Raw genomic sequence first — 19,327 nt, 5'->3', positions numbered from 1 at the left:
ACCTCATAGAGTAAAATACCTTAAATAGCGAATTTAGGAGGGGTTGATGATTATTTCAATTGACCAGATTAAGAGCTGGTGAAGACGGCTGCTTGTCAAGTTGCATTGAGATTCTGAGTAGCTGCGTGGTTTCCCCTCCTCCTGTCTTCACAGAATTGAATACTGTTCCACTTACCCCTGCATAAAATTTGCAATCGAACTGAAATATGTACAACTCATTCCGCACATAGTGATTCACCCACAGCTCAGAGGAGCTTTTTAATGTAGGGCACCAGACCTCAATCACCTCAGATTATGAACATGACCCTATTTCCTACATGTAAACCAATTTGACTTGTAAGATACGACTTTTACAGGTACTTCTTCATGAAAACTGACAGAACCTTCTTCGGTATAATTTTAAAAAGCAGAGAAGTCAATGAAAATGTTGCAAAATCCACTGCAAAAATCTTGCGATGCAACAGAAAGGAACAGAAAAATATCCAGATTAGTGTTTCATAACAATACCTGAAAATGTTCATCATTAAATAAAAATAATTATTGCAATGAACGATGTCTGCATACAGTATTTTTTATTTTTAATGAGAACTTTGTGTTGTGCCTTAATGCATTAAAACAAATAAACAGCAATTAATGAAAAATTCACAGTTTACTTCTTTTTTTTACATATGTACATTTGACTTTTATACGTGATGACTCTGTTTGATCCGTCCTCCTTTATCCGGGTGATTCTTCAGTCTCCACTTGGAATCCTCTGCACAAGTTTTACCATCCAAAATGTGCAAATTGAAAAGGTCCATGAGCTGAAGGAAAGTCCCGCTGTTCACCTCACAGCTTCTGGTGACAACACAGTATTTCTGAAGCATATCGTAAGCCCATCATAAGTTCAACAGGGCAGTTTTCTCGGGGTAGACCGCCCTCTTGCCCCTCACTGGCATATAATACCTGATCTCCTTCCAAAACCTGGAGGAAGGAGAGAGGGACAGTGACAGCTGTGCGTCCCGTTCATCCTTCTCCTCATCCTCTCTCCTCGTCATACATGTCCCCCTCCTTTGCTCCTTCCACCAACATACTGCACCCTGCTTCTTCCTCAGGTGTTTCACCGACTCCGGGAAGAGAGCCAGCTGAGCCGAGGTGATCTCTTCCAACTCAACCAGAACCACCTGTAAAGCAGCAAGTCAAGTTAGAACCAGGATACTGTTTTTTAGTACGGAACTAAAGAAAGTTTAACTAAATAAAAACCATCATTTTTAAGATCAGATTTTGCAGGTGCATATGCAGAATCTGTAGGTGAGGGACCAGATGTGTGGCGCAGCAAGGTTTCTGGTTTCCTAGTTTGGGAACACATTGACTGAAATGCAAAGGCTATCCACTTTTCAATTCATCTGAATTCATATTAGACAGCTAATTCGTTATCAGACGATAACCGGTGGGCTCAACAAGCAAATCGTGCACTGTGAGTTATATAAACCAATGACATTTTTTTTTTTTGCAACATTGGGACAGAATAACTCCACTGGACCTGGGTTGCACTAAAGACCTTCCTCTATGCAGGAGTTACATTTGTGTAGGTATAACATTAATCCCCTGTCAACAATCGTCTGGCTATTCACCTTCAGCGATCCCTCCAGTAGCGTTTTGTGCATTGCGAGCAGAACCTCCAAATGCTGCCTCGAGTCTGGATAGACTTCTTCACTTCTTTCGCCGCTGCCTCCCTCACCCATCTTGCTTTCACCGTTGTCTCCGCTGTTGTTGTTCTTAGAGAGGTTGTTATTGTTGCTGCTCGTGCTGCCTGTGCTGCTTGTGTGTCTTTTGCTGCTGAAAGTGGAGGCGGTGTAGAGCAGGAGGAGGCGCCGGCTGGCTTGTATGTTCTCCTCCACTGAGTCCACTATGGCTGGAGGGAGGAAACGAGAAGATGGAGAGAAATGTTGGACTTCCATTATAGAAATAGATCCATATAACTTTGCCTGGGCTCCATTCATGAGTTAATACAGTGTCGTCTCTGCCATGCAGTTGACTTACCCTCCCCGGGGACACAGTCACGGCCTGCTATGAAGAGTTTGTAGCCACAGGCCTTTTCCAACACTCGGGGCAGAGTCTGGAGGGTGAACGTCTCCACCTCCTCGCTGAATCCGATGGAATAGGGCTGTAGGCACGCCACGTAGGCGTCATACAGCCTCCCATCCATATCTGACAGAGGAGAGAAGAAGAGTTTATCAAGAGCATGGGGATACATCTCGACTCATTCTGTGGTCTGAAGTCACACACTGCTGCACACACTGCTTTATTCTTATAAGCCAGGTATAAATTATGCAAATCTATCATGTCAGATTTGGGTGCTATGGCCAAGAAATTTTTGGGACTAATTCAAGATTTATTTAACTCCAAAACGCATGTTGATAGATGTCTTTGCCTCCTAAACTAGTTTCACTTTTAACTATTCATGTGTCTCACTTGTATTGACATTTTTCAAATAAGGCACCATGAAATTCTTTCTATTATCATTTTTATTATTTCTAAAAGTTTGGGTCTGTTCTGTTCCGTTATCATTCTCTTCAACATCAAAACATATCCAGCTGGTTGAATAGTCAACCTTAGATTTCCAAATTTGGGATCAATAAAGTACATCTATCTATCTATCTATCTATCTATCTATCTATCTATCTATCTATCTATCTATCTATCTATCTATCTATCTATCTATCTATCTATCTATCTATCTATCTATCTATCTATCTATCTATCTATCTATCTATCTATCTATCTATCTATCTATCTATCTATCTATCTATCTATCTATCTATCTATCTATCTATCTATCTATCTATCTATCTATCTATCTATCTATCTATCTATCTATCTATCTATCTATCTATCTATCTATCTATCTATCTATCTATCTATCTATCTATCTATCTATCTATCTATCTATCTATCTATCTATCTATCTATCTATCTATCTATCTATCTATCTATCTATCTATCTATCTATCTATCTATCTATCTCTCTCTCTATCTATCTATCTATCTATCTATCTATCTATCTATCTATCTATCTATCTATCTATCTATCTATCTATCTATCTATCTATCTATATATCTATCTATATATCTATCTATTTAACTTAAAGCAGTTGTTAAAATACAGTCAGTGACACTGAAATGGAGAATGGTGCCGACAGTCCTGTGGTTAGATGGTTTTCTGTCGCCCCGTTGAGCAATCAGGTATGACGTAGAGGTTCAGATTGTGTGGATATGTTGCCAGGTCAAAGCATCATTGTGGGTTTTTGAGTGTTGTGACTGTGTTGTTGATGTTATCTCTGCTTACATGTGACTGATTACATGCTTTGTGTGATATACTACCTTTATTGGTGTAGAGGACTGGAAACACTCTCCTGAAGCACAGCACGATGTCGACCTTGAACATGTAGTAGATGATGACACTGATGATGAAGAAAACCATCACACAGCCAAACAGGGACCCAATAGGAACCAGGATGTTTGGATCTGCAGAGACAAACATCAGAGAATGCCTTCAGAGAATTTCTTCCAATTTGATACAAAGTTTCACTTACTCATGGATGAACTAATTAGATCGGAGGTCGACGGTGAAAGGTCAAGATCACTGTGCCCTCATAAAACCCTTTATTGCCTTGTGAACATGTTTTCTTAAGAGCCCCTGGATTTCATATTTTAAACAAATGTTCACCAGTGACTCTCAAACTGTGTGGTGCGCAGAGGAATAACAGTCGGGGCGCGCGACCGGGAAGGGGGAAGTGAGGCGGAACTAATGTTTTGACGTCCGCATCTCTTTAACGGTGAAACAGTAAACCAATCGTTATTTCGCCGTAGCCAGGGGTCTGCAGCGGCTCCCTGTTCAGTGGTGTGCATGTTAATTTGTTAAATCATCATCGTATCAGGCCAGCATGAATTACCAGGAACGGGAAATGTGTGTGTGTGTGTGTGTCCAGATAGCACACACAGACACACAGGCCCCGGGGCTCCGCCCCCACTCATTCGCTCAGAGACACACACAGTGAGATCAGAGCTCGTTCCAGTGAAGCAGCCGGTCAGTGACAAACAACTGTCTTGCTCTTGGGTTCACAGTGAATGAAGGAGGACATGAGGAGAGACCTTTATATATACAGTCTATGGGAGAGACCAGTGTGGATTTTAGGTCTGAAAAATGCATGTGTTCTTTTTGGTTGAGCTTTACCATCGTTGTAACAAAGTGATTATAATTTTATTAATTTTTTCTCTATTTTTTAAAAAGTACAGACTGATGGAGGAATGCAGTGATAAATGTCATCAAAAGTACTTAAATTAAGTTGAATTTAAGCAAAGTTATTGCACCATTCTTTAAAAAAAGTGGTAAATGTCACAAAAAGTTGTTTGAAAAAGGGTTTTTATTTGCACATCAGAAACTCCTGAAAGTAATGTGAATTTAATGTTCATGTGTATTTTATATAAATACATATGTTAAACTTTGCCCATTTTGTCATAATTTTGTTGGGGCAGGGGAGCGGGTGGGGCATGCAAAAATATTCTAGCTCCAAAGTGGGGCATGACAGAAAAAGTTTGAGAACCACTGACTTAGTAGCACATATTAACTGATTCGATTTGGATGGCCAAAGCTCAAAGGTCAAGGTCATGTTGTTCATACAGAAATATGTTTTCCCCTCTTGGTTGTGATATCTCTAGTCTTCCTTGAGGTAATTTCTTTACATTTTTGCCAGTTGTCACTTGGATTCAAATATAAACTGATCAGATTTCAGTGGTAAAAGGGAGATGTACAACCCAGTGCAGTATTTATATTGGGGAGGGAGGCTGGGGGGGGATTCTGTGTTTTCTACCTGGTGGTACCAGAGTAAAATATGCTTGAGGATGTCCACGGCCACTCTGCGCTTGACAAGTGAAGCGGATGTTGAAATCTTCCTTCCTCAGCTCAGAAAACGTCAGCAGAACCTCCAACCACACACCTTTGTTGGGACCAGTTTGGTACCTCAACCTGGTTGGAACAAAAAGCTGAATGTTTATTTCACATTAAGATTTAACCCCAGAAGCAGCAGATCACAGAAGTTAAATAAGAAAAGGCAAAAGGACTGACGGTTGGTCTGTTGTGTAGACGCGGTCGGCAGGGTCGGTGCTGGCAATTATCTCAGATTTTGTTAGTTGACACCAAAAGACGTCAACGAAGGGCAACCCAACACCCGGCACAAAGACACTGCACAACTGGCTGAAATTACTTCCTAAACAAAAACAAAAACAATAACATCAGTTATTTATCAAAAAGATTTTAGGTTTCGATTACTTTCCAATTGGCAGAAATTGTAACTTAGGTCCAGACACTAGCAGGATGTCTGAAAATAGTACTGTTTGTGTAAATATGTGTGTTTCAGGTGCCAGAAAGAAAAGATGAATTTTCACAATCTACCCATTGTTTTTTTTGTTTTTTTTTTATGGAAGAATGTTTGGGCCTGATATGAGAAACAAAAAACAGAAGAGAAGATGTTTTGCAGTTTTGTACTTTACGGGCAGTTTCAGAATTTCATTGTCTATAATCTCAGAATGCAACAAAATAAAATCTATGGATTAAGTTTTTTTTGCTTTTTTTAAAAAAGTGAAAAAATGTTTACATTTTTTTCTCATGCCCAATGAGCATTTTCTGAAACAGGATCCTACAACTCTGTAATCATGAATGGTTTATGGTTTATAGATGTTAGGTTCACAGTAGATCACTGTAGCGTTGTGCACTTTACACTTATTGGACTCACCTATCTGTGCACTGATTGTTCCATTGGTTGGTTCATGCACTTGTGGAACCATTGAATGCACCATTGAATGCTCCTCTGAAAACACAGATAATATGAAAGACTGTGAAAGAGGCTGAGTGCTTCTCATCAAGGAAAAAAACATTTTCTCAGTTTCTAGAACCACCCCCCTGATCCAGATCCGCACCAAAATTTAAAAGGTTGTTTCATAATAATCCAACCATCAGTTTTTGAGTAATCCTGTCAACTAATGCAGAAAACACATAACCTCTTCGGCAAAGGTAAATATCATGATATTGTTTTTTGGCATTGTGATGGAAATCTGGAGATACAAGAGGCTGGAAACAACAAAGTTATCTACGTGTATTTAATAAGGGGCTTTCTGCAGAAAGGATCAACACAGGGAGTCACAAGGATCTCAGAGTGAAGATGCAGGACAGTCAAATACATGATTGTATATAGGAGGACTAAGGCTATTTCTCTCAGCCAATCCAGACTACAGGTTCTGTAGGCGCAGGGAGAGAGCTATCTAAACACCAACTACTGATTTACATGTGTTTCCTTTGGAGATAAGCACACATACAATCAGTTATTTGGTGGTCTAAAGCAGTGGCTCACTCCTTCCTTAGTACTTCCTTCCTGCACGTGCAGTAGGCTTATTAGTAGCCTAATCCCACAGTCTTTTTAGAAAGCTCTTAGCCCCAAGAGCCTTCTAGCTAGCTAACTACTACAACTGCAGCTAGCCCTTTTCTCCTTAACACCTTCCTTTACATCTTCAATCATCCAGCGTGTTGCAACAAATAAAACACCAGCACTTGAATACTATCTGTGCTGTCCCTGTCTACATTGTGTACTGTTCGTTTTGTTAGGAACCATTGCCTAGCACAGCCTTATTCATTAGTCGTGTGCAAGTCGCTCACAGCCACACATACAAACACACAAGACCACAACGTTGCAATTAAAACTTTATTAACTCCACACACACTGTACTATGGACAAGTTTCTGATTCGTAAAAGTCTGGCAACCGATGTGCCAGTTTGGTTTCACCGTCACTGGCACGACTGAGCAACGTCCTCAGTGTGTTTTGTGTGCCGAGGTGCTGGCAAATGACAGCATGAAGCCATGCAATTAAAAAGGCACCTCGACACCAAACTCCTTCTCCTTCGCCTTTAGACGTCTTTAAAAGTAAACGTGATGGCCTCCAGCAACAACAAACCACCATCTCCAAGCATAGCACTGTCTCCAAGCAGTGTCTGGAGGCATTGTATGTAGTTGCTCATACAATTGCTCAGCTTGGCAAACCCCATACAATTGCCCAAACACTGATTTTGCCGGCCGCTGCTAAACTCAGCGCAATACCTATGTCAAATGACACTGTCACGCCGAATATCAGAAACAAAAACAATAACCAAACCTTGACATGTCAGGCCTATCAATAACAATATGCTACCTACCTACCTACCTACCTACCTACCTACCTACCTACCTACCTACCTACCTACCTACCTACCTACCTACCTACCTACCTATCTTTCTATCTACCTACCTACCTACCTATCTATCTATCTATCTATCTATCTATCTATCTATCTATCTATCTATCTATCTATCTATCTATCTATCTATCTATCTATCTATCTATCTATCTATCTATCTATCTATCTATCTATCTATCTATCTATCTATCTATCTATCTATCTATCTATCTATCTATCTATCTATCTATCTATCTATCTATCTATCTATCTATCTATCTATCTATCTATCTATCTATCTATCTATCTATCTATCTATCTATCTATCTATCTATCTATCTATCTATCTATCTATCTATCTCTATATGGTGGTGTAGTTGAGGGCGGCTGTGGCGGTTGGCGGGTGGCGGGGGGGAGGCCCAACTACCCCTAACCAGCTTTGGGGGGGCCCAGCTTGCAAAAGTTTGAGAACCCCTGGTCTAAAGGGTCTAACAGTTTTCAGGTCATACATAGTTCAGACCATTAAAACAGTCCAGGTCATAAACTATTAGAACAGTTTGTATATGTATGTAAAAAGGTCATAAAAGCCTTTAGACAGAGCTACAAAAACTTACTTTCCAACCACAACATAGGTTTCACACATACTTAGTAAATTTTTACATTACAGCATACAACAAGAAATTAACAATTAAACTGTTAAAATGTTTTCTACATTTCAGGCATTCAAGTTCCTCTCTTGTAAACTAGCTTTTCTCACCTCTGACCCACGCATTGATCGTCTCCGACACGGATCCTGTGACACCTCCGAGGGTGAAGTTCAGAGTGCAGGTGTAGTTGTGGTGGTTTTTAGCGTCCACCTTGTTGATCTGCAGCATAGACCTGGGCCTGTAGATATAATTGTCCATTTCATTCTGTATGGGCTCACAACCCTAGAAGAAGAAAAGAAATATAGGTCAGGATTTTTTTCTATTTCCACATCATTTGTGATGCACTATTGTAATAATCCACAACTTAATGTAAATAAGTGGCCATTTTATTTCTTTGAAAGCAACAAAGGAAGAACTAGTTATAACATGAGTGGTGATTGACAACAAGGTGACCAGACAAGGTAAAGTATTAAATAGTATGACGGCCGTGTTTTTTTTCATATATTCTCGAAATATTGTGATTTTTTTTCTCGTTAAATTAAGACCTTATCCTCTTAATATGATGATTATTTTGTCTTAAATCATTACTTTATTTTTATAATTTTTAAGAAATAATGATTTTATCATACTGATATCATGAGTTTTTTCACAACGGATTACACCTTACCTCTCATAAATGTATAACTTACGACTTTATTCTTCTGATATATAACTTTTTTCATTATTTTCAGAAATGTTTAACTTTTATTCCCGTAATGATACATATTATTCTTGAGAATTTATAATTGTTTTCTTATAATATTGCAACGTAACTTAAACCATTATGACTTTATTTTTTAAACCTCTGATTTCTTTCCCCTTTAAATGGCCTTAATACTCGCAGAAAAGGGCGCCGACTACAGAAAGTTAAAGGATGTTTCAAACAAACAGAGTACTATAAAATATACCAACATTTTATCAATGTAGCTCTAATAATTAATCAAACCGACACGTCCCATGATTGCGTATGTTAAATTATTTGAATAGATGAAGTGATGGAGAAAACTCACTCTGTGCCAAGTGAGGGAGAATCTGACATTGTAGCTGTCCAGTTTAGAGATGTAGGGTTTCAAGGGACAGGAGAGTTTGTCAGTGATGCCTTTTGTGAGTGTTTGATGACATTTGTAAGGCCTCCCACATTCTCCAGGAAACCGCAGGTGAACGACCAGCTTGGTGGCCTGTCTGTAGCACCGAGAAGGAGTTCTGTCGGAAAATGAATCAGAAAAATGATATACCTGTTCTCTTTTTAATTTAAATTTTCCATTGAGCTGCTGAATCATGAGCTTTTGTAGGATAAGAATAACAAAACCAACTGTTAAACCTCCTGAAAGGTATAAATGGCTCAGCCCTAAAAATCTAAAATCTAGAGTCTATCTATATCTGTGTTGAGGCTCATTTACTGCTCTTTAAAAGATGATGGATGGCGTTTCTTTCTCCATGTTTATTTAGTATCCGATCCTTCTGATTGGTCACAGCTTATGCAACAGGTCAAGCTGATACTGCCCTCTAATGGACCATGGGATTACTTCAAGTGTTCCTTTGTAGAGTTTTACTGTAATTCATCAGGAACAGTTTGAATATTGGGGTTTCCCATGTTTGAAATAATGTAACAGGAATTTGCACAATATAGACAGACAAACACATCAGGATATATTTTCTGTTGCTTCATTCAACTTGTTTTGATATTTCTATCCCTGCTCTGTACCTCAGTATGGTCACATATTCCCCGCTGTCGTCCAGCGTTACATTCAGAAACCACAGAGATTCCCCTCGCACCAGGACTCGACCCGTCTGGTTTCTTATCTCTTCACCCGTCTTGGAATCTAACCAGGTGATGTTGTAAGGGATGGTGTTGAAGTCGAAGACGTCTGGAGACACCAATGTGCTGTTCAGCATCGCCATTTCCCCAGGAACAGAGAAAACATTCTCAAACTGGAGTCTGTAGTTGGTACAGTTGTCTGCATCTAAATGGAGGATGGATTTGTCATTACTTCAGCCAGTCAATAGATAGAGCTTACAGCAAACTTTTTCTAGCTAGAACCAGTTTGTCAGACATGGCCAGGCTGCCTTAATTATATAACACAATTACAAAAAGTGTTTTTAGAGGAAAGTTTTAAACATTTGTTGCTCATTGGGTGTTTTTGTTTTGAGCATTCACTTATACCTCTGAGGTTTAGAGCTGCCCAGAGGACATTGAGCCTGACTTCCAGTTTTTTTCCATGACGCTCTAACACAGTTTTCCTTTCTCTGATTCAGCTGGAACTCAAATGACTGGTCAGTTTGTGATGCAATAATTTAACGGATTCTGGTTTACCATTGGTGCAGAGCCTGTGGTTGGCACTCCCTTCACATCTGGAGCGGCCCAGTGTTACCACTGATATAAATGGTAATGAGCTGTGATGGAGTTTTTCAAAGACATTCAAATCAATGTTTTACAGTTTTCCTAACATGGCTGTATAAGATACAACTTATTCTATCTTCAACTCTTGAATGGAGTGACGGACAGATGGGTGACAGATGCAAATCAACAAAATGACAATATTCAAAACATTCATGAGAAAAGACTGTGTCAAATATGAATAAAGAGGATAGATGTAACAATGTTTAAAATATTTGTGCAAACAGAAAATGTAATTAAAGTAGAATTAGTCTTGGTTGTTTCATTATTTCTTGTCCAGCCGCACTTATAAAGCTATAAAGCTCAACTGATAATGTTATACTGATCTGCTTTGAGCCAAATGACATAATCCTTTAATGTTGTTTGCTGGTTGAAGCTCAGCTCATCTACTACAAATAGAAAAGAATAGAATGGAAAGCCTGTATTGTCATTATACGAGGGAAAGCAGTGCACTAAAACACACCATAACATATTTAATAGTTTAGAGCTGGAGCTGTGATGACACGTTACACATGCAGTTGCCTCAAAGGTCACAAGATGGCGATAAAATCCTTTTGTACAGCCCTATGGACTAAGTTAGACATAAAAGCGAAAAACAAGAAATATGAAATGTTTTACAAAAACATACAAATTCGCTTAAATATTTACGATATGTTTGTGTGTGTGTGTGTGTGTGTGTGTGTGTGTGTGTGTGTGAAACTCACCTTGTAGAAGTCCTGAACAGATCCCATACAACCCAAAGAAAAAGAGAAGGCTTCTGAGTGTTGGAGTCTGCCTCATGGCTGAAAAACACACACATAAGCAAATGTAAGAAATTAACATGTGCTACAAGACGGGGAGAAAATCCTGAAAATCAAACAGACTGACAACATGTTTACAAACACAGCAATGATCAGCAGAATGAGCAGTTTTCCCTTCATCCTACCGTCTCTTTCTTAAACGGTTTCTCCTCTGTCTCCCACCCTTCTTCTCCCTCTAAGCCACAGAAGTAGATCACAACCGTTGTGGTATTTTTAAAGAGTCATTTATTGAGAAACCTCCAACAGAATGTGACGCGTTGCTTCGGCGCTGGCGAGAAGCCCAGCATTCCTGAACTCTGTTCATGTCCAAGTGAACATTCCTACTCAGAGCCAGGGCCGGGTCTAGGCAGGGGCAAGAGGGGGCCTGGCCCCCTCAAATAAATGTTGTGCCCCCTCAACTAAATCCCAATTTATAATAATAATAATATAATAAAGCACAATGCCCCCTCAAGATTTGTGGCTGCCCCCTCATACATGCCTGTCTAGACCCGGCCCTGCTCAGAGCTGAAGGTAAGTTTATGATAAAACTCTGCAGACATGTTTCCACTTTTTGCTCAAACTTGTACAACGACTTCATGTGTTGTACTAAGTCAGTCGGGTTTTGTTTGTGTGTGTGTGTGGCCAAGGTATGACTCATAATATGGAAATATGGTCATACTACGAGAATATGTCTTAATCCTTGGGAAAAGAATAGAAAAATGTTAATAACATATTGAGGTTAGCTAAGTGGTAGAAAATATGTCTCCAGGGAATGACTGTATGTCAACGTTAAATCCTCTGAAGTGATAGAGACCTGTATGAGACATTCAACTTTTCTTGTACCCTCTACTATCAAATGGCAAGATAATCAGAGAACATTGTTGTTGACAGGATGTGGTACAAATCTGGCGAAAAAAAGCGAATTACCCTGCGAAATTTTTTTGTTATTCTAGTAATGAGTATTTTCATGTTCCATTGTATCTGATTGACTCTTAAAGCAGTTTTCATGACTCGCTCTTCAACATACATGGTTCAATTGGTTGCAAAGGCAGAAGCTGTGACCTTGGTGTGAGACCAAATTTAAACAGGAAAGTGTGCAGATAACGACTGATCTTATCTAACCACATCTTCAACCACATGCTCACACATTGCTGGCAGTTACAAGTTAGTAGGCATCGTACCACAGGTGTTTCATGAGATGTGTCTTTTTAATGAAGCTTAAAAACACTGAGTCTGTGATCTTTAATCTTCAGCGTGATGTGACTATGACGGGCCACCACAGTCTGGCTGATTAATGGGAAACACCGCAGTGATGTCAGGGAGTCACCACGAAGAACAGAAAATGAAAGAACAATAACATTTTTGAGGTAGCTTTCATCCTATACATCCTATAGTCACGACCTAAGGCTTGTATACAATGAAAAGAGTTATGATCATATGGTGTGATTAATGTCATCATGATGTCACTATGAAGTCAGAAAAGGAAATCACGTAGAGTAGTAATGCATTAAATTTAAGTGAGAGCAAACACTCTGTCAGTCAATAAATCAAATCTTAGTTGTACAGCAGATATTCACAAATCACAATTTGTCTCATAGCACTGTAAAGGGTGCAGTAACCTCTGTTCTTAGCCCTCAGGAAGTGAGGAAATCTACCCCAAAAAAAACATTTAACAGGTAAAAAACATATTTTATCCAAGCTTTCTAGTTTTCATCATGGCATAAATGACGGCTTGACAAAGCTACTATGAAATAGCAGTGTTACAATTTTAAAAAGTTAGCATTGCCTGTTTGGGGTACCAGGGAACACTGTCCCCAACTTAAATCTGTAGTACCCAAGTAAACAAGTAGAGCCTTTATGGCCCCTGAAAAATCCTGTGGGTTATATACAGCATGCACAGAGTATGCATCACCGCTCAGATGCTTTTCTTTTCAAATTGAGTGATACATACTGAAGCGTATGGATATAAATGTTCATAGAATCATGCAAAAACTATATAGAATTCATCTTTATCTTTGCCTGAGGCCGCTCATAGCAGTCAAACTCTTCCCTGGGCCGTTTGTTAACAGTGGCAACAAAATAAGAAAACAGATAGACAAGGATAAAACTATCTTAACCTGAGAACCTGTACCTCTCACCACAGGAAGAGCTTCTGCAGAGGAAACAGAGATGGAAACAGTGCTGTGTTGATAAGTTGAGCACTTGCGGAGGTGCTGCAGGTTGTGAGGTTTTGCGATCTTTATTTTCTGAGAAGTGACAGTACAGGTACTTGGACATGTGCCATTTGGTCCAGACTTCCAGACGTAATGGAGAATGACAGGCCACTGACATCAGGACCCACATTCAGAAATCAATCTCCATTGACATCCAGTAACACCCTCTAGTGTCAAAAACCTCATGAAGATTTCACCTATTGTAAACATATTATTAAAAGTGCCCTGTTTTAAATCCGCCTGTTTGGGCTGTTTGCTTGGTTTGTGGTGATTCTGGTTGCAGAATTCTGTATGAATCTGTAAAAGTGACCTGCGGTAATTTAGCCTCAGCAAGAGCAGTCTGCTCAAATCAAATTTTATTGATAGTGATCGAGTCACGTGTCCAAATTCATCAATGGACTTCCTTGGGTCCAGGTCTATTTCCTTTTAAGCTCCAGGATGCTGATATGATTACATTTTCAAATTTCCCAGGGGATGTTTAAGAATTACTTGTCATATTTAACCATAGAGTCCATGATAATTTCCGTTTTGATTGAAATTTCATGTTAATTTATTGATTAAAATTACATCTAAAACTAAGCTTTAAGGGAAGGAGGATGATTAGAGATATATTTTCATTCACATTACTATTATTTTACAACAGATTTCCACTGCTAAGTCTGATTTTAAGCGAACCAGAATTTCAGGAGAGATGAGGCAGCAATAGTTTTGCTCTGGGACAAGTGTGGTCGGGGAGGAGCGTGAGAAGAGTGAGGCCGGTTCAGCAGAGCAGATACATGGGAGAACACGCCGGAGGCCGAGGTTACGCAAGTGACTCAGTCACACAGGGGAAAGAAAAGCAGTGTAAATGTTCTTGCTGCTGGAGACATCGAGGTGTTGGTGGTTTCCGGTGCAGCAGGTTGAATCAAGGTTTAGTTTATGGGTTTGATGGTTTCAATTTGTGTTTGCTTTTAATTTGATCACAACAACAGACTGACAGAAAATAAATAAATAACACTGCAGGTTGCCATGCGTCCATTTTATTATTTCATATAAGAGCTCCTTATCTTTACACCTTTTCTTTTCACCCACATGTTACTTTTAACCCACTCCCTCACTGCAGTGTTGCTACACTCCTGCCTTTTCACAGGAAAAAAAGGCAGGAGCTTTTTAAAGCGAAACTGCTATTTCTACATTACAAGATGATTCTAATTACAGCTGCAAATCTACAGAGGGCAGGGGTGGACTGGCCATCTGGCATACCGGGCATAATCCCGGTGGGCCGTTGACCCAATGTGGGCCGGTCTGGTCCGCTATGTTGTTGTTTTTTTTTTTTTCTCTTCTTCCTCTCTAAATTCCCTCCAATTGGGCCGGCCAATTGGCTACAGAGGGCTAGCAGTGTGTTGCCAGCATTGACACATATTATTGGTCTACTGTTTGTCATTGTCAATCAATCATGGGCTGACAGGCTCAGAGAGCCGTGACAGTGCTGTCAATCACAACACAAACCAGGGTGGGGCGGGACCTCATGGCATTGGCGGGGGGAGTCGCGGGACGGGCTGCTGCTGAAACAGAAACTTAAAATGGATAATAAGAGTAAAAAACGCATCGGGGAAAAAAAGCAGAAGTCTCTGGAGGTGGAGGCTGCTAAATGTGCCAAACTGACGGACCTATGTGGTGCCGGGTTCACTAGCCCAGCAGCAGCAGGTGCGCCGGGAGACGAGCGAGGAGGACTCGACAATGATGAGCGAGTGGAGGCAGACATGTGAGCGCGCATTTTCAATTTTCAATACATTCTCCAAACTGGCTCGTTACTTGAGCAGCGGAGGTTGGCGTCGCACGCCTCTACCCACAGCGCACCTCTCTCTCTCTCTCTCACTCGCTGCCCCCTCCCTCCTGAGATGTGCAGGTCCCGGTGGCGTGTTTGCCGTCGGGGGGGGGCAGCGCGAGAGGTTGGTCTATCCCTCCGCAGGTTCACCTTCAGAAATCTTGTTACGACTTTTACTTCCTCTAGAATAGGATAAGAGATAGTGTCTTATTTTGTGTGCCTATAGTATAGTGGTTATACTGTGGTTTATTAATGTTCTTGGGCAGACACAAGAGGCACTTGTTTATAGTTAATTAGAAGTTCAGATGCACTGGTCCATTACTATTTGAACCTCAGCATCTAGGGTTCAAAATTGGTAAAATTATACATTATATGCATATTGTTGTTGTAATTTTTCAGTCAGTTGAGATAAATCTTGAGGAGAAACATTTTGGGTTGTTTTGTGTCTGTATAGACCTACTATAAAAAGCACTTTGCATTTTTAATTTTAGTTCTTGTACTTTTGATACTTAAGTACATTTCAACACCAGATACTTTTGATACTTAAGTACTTTTAATATGAGCTACTTTAAGACATTTAGAAGACATAAGTTACGTCAATTTAATGGCAGATGTGCTCGGCTAATTATGTGGGCCGGTCTGAGCCAAAAAATGCCCGGGCCGTTTTGTTCTCCCAGTCCAGCCCTGACAGAGGGTAATGACTAGGATGTCTTTGAGGATTACTTTTATGTTCCTTTGCGCTACGTTTTGCCTTCTCCAACAGTAGTTTCCAATTCATGCAGCATCATCATTTCAATATAGGTGCACAATGTGGGGTAACACAAAAGTAGTCCTCAAAAAAATTCTCGCCCTGATCCATCGTCACACAAATGCAGGTGTAGCTTACTTCTGCTATCTTACTAAATTTCAAGGAATCTCTCTATGTGCGTAACATATCTAAAATACCGGTCATCCCATCAACCACACTCTTTGTAAGTCAAGTGTTAATTTGTGAATTTGGTCACTCAAAACTTTCAATATCGATTGATTTTGAACCATTACGTCACATACTGTCTCTCCACCAAGGCCCAACAGTCTTTAACAAGCTGTAGAATGTGTGAATGTGTTTGGTCTATAAATGTCGTCTTCAGAGGAGAAGGTCTCTGGGGCGTGATTAAGCTATCTTCAGTCGGATTTGGAACAGACTACTGCTGGATCCAGACAATAAGAGGATGCTGATAGAACTTTCCTTTGACTAATGATAACAGATGGGGGAAGGAGGGAGAGTCTGGTGGAAATATCATCACCATGTGCTTATCCTGTACAGGGGGGGGGGGGGGGGGTTGTAAAATAGAAACCACACAAACACTGTTGGGAAGTGGGCCTCGATTACTGAACAAAATTTGTGCAATGTTTGATTTCACTGCCGCGAACTAACAGAGAGGAACACGCGTCCATGTGTCTGTGTTTGCATTCAGCTTGGATGTGTTGTCCTACAAATCTGCTCAGTCGTCCGAACTTTGTCCATCTGTTTGTGGGACAGCGGCTGCACCATAGACAAGAGAGCGATCACGGGTTCAAGGTCTCCAGAATGCGTCACTGGTTGATAAACAACATCAAGTAAATTTTATTTTCTTATTAATTCAGTTTTATGTTATCAATCTTAGGAATAAAGTACACTCATAAAGAATATTGTTACTGTTAGTGTGGACAGTCTTAAAATGAATTTCCTGGGTTGAGAATTAAAAGTGTGAAAGTATGAGTCATCCCCAACATGCTGATAGTCAACCTGATACACTGGCGAAACAAACGTGAGGTGGCCGCTGCAAAATGTGACTCAGCTGATACTGTGCGACTGAACAACAAACACAAGGTGACCCAATGAACCTGTGTATTTATACAAGGAACTGGAAAAGGGCTGCTGCATTATTTCTCATTATTTGACTTTTTACATTATTAACTAATCTATGTCTATATCCTGTCAACAAAATGGCCATCCAGTGCAACTTCAAAATACCATGGAAACCGTAATGTTCCAAATTACATTCATGAGCAGAATGCAATGTAATTTAATTCTACCCTGCTTATGTTTAGTGGATGGTCTGAATGAAGTTAATATTTAATCTTCGCTATTTTATCCAGCCACACGTTTAAAACCAAATATAATAGTATCTCATATAATGCAAAAAATTAGCAATCAGAGTTTATTTGGCACTTTTACTCTAAAAACCTACTACATCACTCACGACCAGTGTTGTTGCTGCTTCTCTTTTGTCGATTGCATGTTCTCCCCATTTTTGTCTGGGTTTTTTCCGGGTCCCTCAGCTTCCTCTCACTTTACAAAGACATGCAGATTGGTGTTAGTTTAATTGGAGACTCTAAATTGAAGTTGATGTTAATGTTTAAGTTAATGGATGTTTGTCGGCCCTGCGACATATTTGCGACCTGAACTGGCCTCTCGCCCAATATCAACTGTGATGGCTTCCGTTCCCCCTGTGACCCTTTAACAGTATAGATAATGAATGATGGTGTCAAGTGAATTTGGTTTTCGGGTTGATTTAAACTCAACACAGTGGAGCAGAAGGGTGATGACCTTCTCCTAAGCCCTGATATGATCTAAGGAGACAAACATGATACAAATGTCATCTAAGCTCTAGGATGATTTGGGGAAACGGGACTCATGTGATACTCTCACGTTCCTAAAGCGATGGAGGAGAAGAGCTGATCGAAGCACAAGTGTTGGGCAAGAGGACGTGACCCCGGGTTGAGATGGAGAATTGAAACACTAGACTTTAGTGCACATCCTCAATACAAGCTGATGAAGTTGTTTAGCTGACTGTCACACTGTACTTGAGAGAGTGCAGGTCACATCCAGGAAAAGCTTTGTTTATCTTAGAGCACATGATTTGCAAATAAGGACTTACTGAGAAAAGAATATTTAACATGACAGATATCTTAATACACGTAAAACATCTGCTCGGGACTATTTTGTTTTGCAGACAGGAAACTGGCCATTAGAAGAACACACATTTGATTATAATGTTCTACAAATAAACCACTTTAGTTTTAACTCTCTCTGGGAAAATATCTATGAAATTAAAGATGCAGCATCATCAGCCTCCGGAGACTTACAGCAGTAAAAACTGGAGGGAAAAAAAAAGTGGGAATATTCTGATGAAGATGAAATATATCAGTCCTTAAGTGAGGCCATGAGAAAGCTGCAGTTGTTGGAAATATCCAAATATCAATCTTCTGAATGAGGGTTGAAGGAGGAGATGCTGAACTCCTCTCAAAGTCTCATTTAACTCTTTCAACGGGAAAACGAAAGGAGAAACCCCTCCTACAGCGCAGAACGAGTGTTGTCTCAAGAGCAGTTGATGCTGGTTGTTCTGTAAATTTAGCACAGAACTAATTCATATATTTACTATAAATTTAAATCATTGTTCAGAAAAGTGTGATTTCTAATATTAAAATTTCACTTCACATTCAAAATGAAAATCATGGTCATTCTGAGATCACAACTATTTATAATAATAATTAATTAGTTGTAATTACAAAACAACACCAGTTCAGTGGTGTGTTAAACCTCTACTAAAGTACAAGTCTGGTTTTGGGCTTTCAGAGGACTTGCTCAGCTTTGAGGGTTCCTCAAGCCTCCTCAAGCAGTTTGGGAAGCTCTGATCTACTGACCCCTTTGTCATTAGACATTCAAACAGGCTTCTCTAGCAATGTAAGTAGAAAGGGGGCTGATCAGGGACAAATTATTTAATATTAGAGTTAATATAAGAATAGTAAGAAATCAGGCAGCAAACAGGAGTCATAACTTCAAATTGATGACTCACCTCAGAGGAATCACAGGCACCGAGCAGTCGGAGGAAGGATGGGCGAGTGTAGACAGCTCTGCAGATCCAAGTGTGCAGAGGGGAGGCTCCACCACAGCTCAGCCGGTGACTCACTCTCTCTGTCCCACCTCCACAGCACGGGGACACACACATGCACACACACAAAGAGGAGGAACATTATGTTTACATTCCACCTCTCAACTCCTCTGTTGACCTTCCTCTGCATTTCAACACACCATCAACAAAACCATGCACCAACAATATTACCCCAAGCAAGAGAAAGGAAATATGTAGAGACACAAGGAATTTGGTTTCAAAATAAAAGCAAGAAATTGGACAAAATGAGAGAAAACAACTTCACAGAGTCAGGTACACA

At 40.1% G+C, this 19,327-nt stretch overlaps 1 protein-coding gene across 2 annotated transcripts; it reads right to left on the bottom strand.

Moving 5' to 3' along the window:
* Positions 1–555: 555 nt before the first annotated feature.
* On the bottom strand, positions 556–19,048 carry LOC133021453 (interleukin-1 receptor type 1-like). 2 transcript variants are annotated; one of them, XM_061088311.1, is made up of 12 exons: positions 18,952–19,048; positions 11,036–11,113; positions 9,639–9,897; positions 8,944–9,136; positions 8,005–8,176; positions 5,775–5,849; positions 5,108–5,249; positions 4,854–5,008; positions 3,364–3,507; positions 2,023–2,190; positions 1,614–1,894; positions 556–1,163 (listed from the first exon to the last, which is right to left on the bottom strand). In XM_061088311.1, the coding sequence occupies exons 2-12, from the start codon at positions 11,109–11,111 to the stop codon at positions 879–881; spliced, it is 1,950 nt and encodes a 649-aa protein (XP_060944294.1). In that variant the 5' UTR covers positions 11,112–11,113; positions 18,952–19,048; the 3' UTR covers positions 556–878. The 2 variants fall into 2 exon arrangements, with proteins under 2 accessions (XP_060944294.1, XP_060944295.1); XM_061088312.1 differs by lacking the exon at positions 18,952–19,048 and adding an exon at positions 11,257–11,343.
* Positions 19,049–19,327: the final 279 nt, after the last annotated feature.

Source organism: Limanda limanda, chromosome 16 (assembly GCF_963576545.1).
Source record: "Limanda limanda chromosome 16, fLimLim1.1, whole genome shotgun sequence".
In the NCBI taxonomy this organism is placed as follows: domain Eukaryota; kingdom Metazoa; phylum Chordata; class Actinopteri; order Pleuronectiformes; family Pleuronectidae; genus Limanda; species Limanda limanda.
This window is presented reverse-complemented; position numbering and strand designations above follow the sequence as displayed.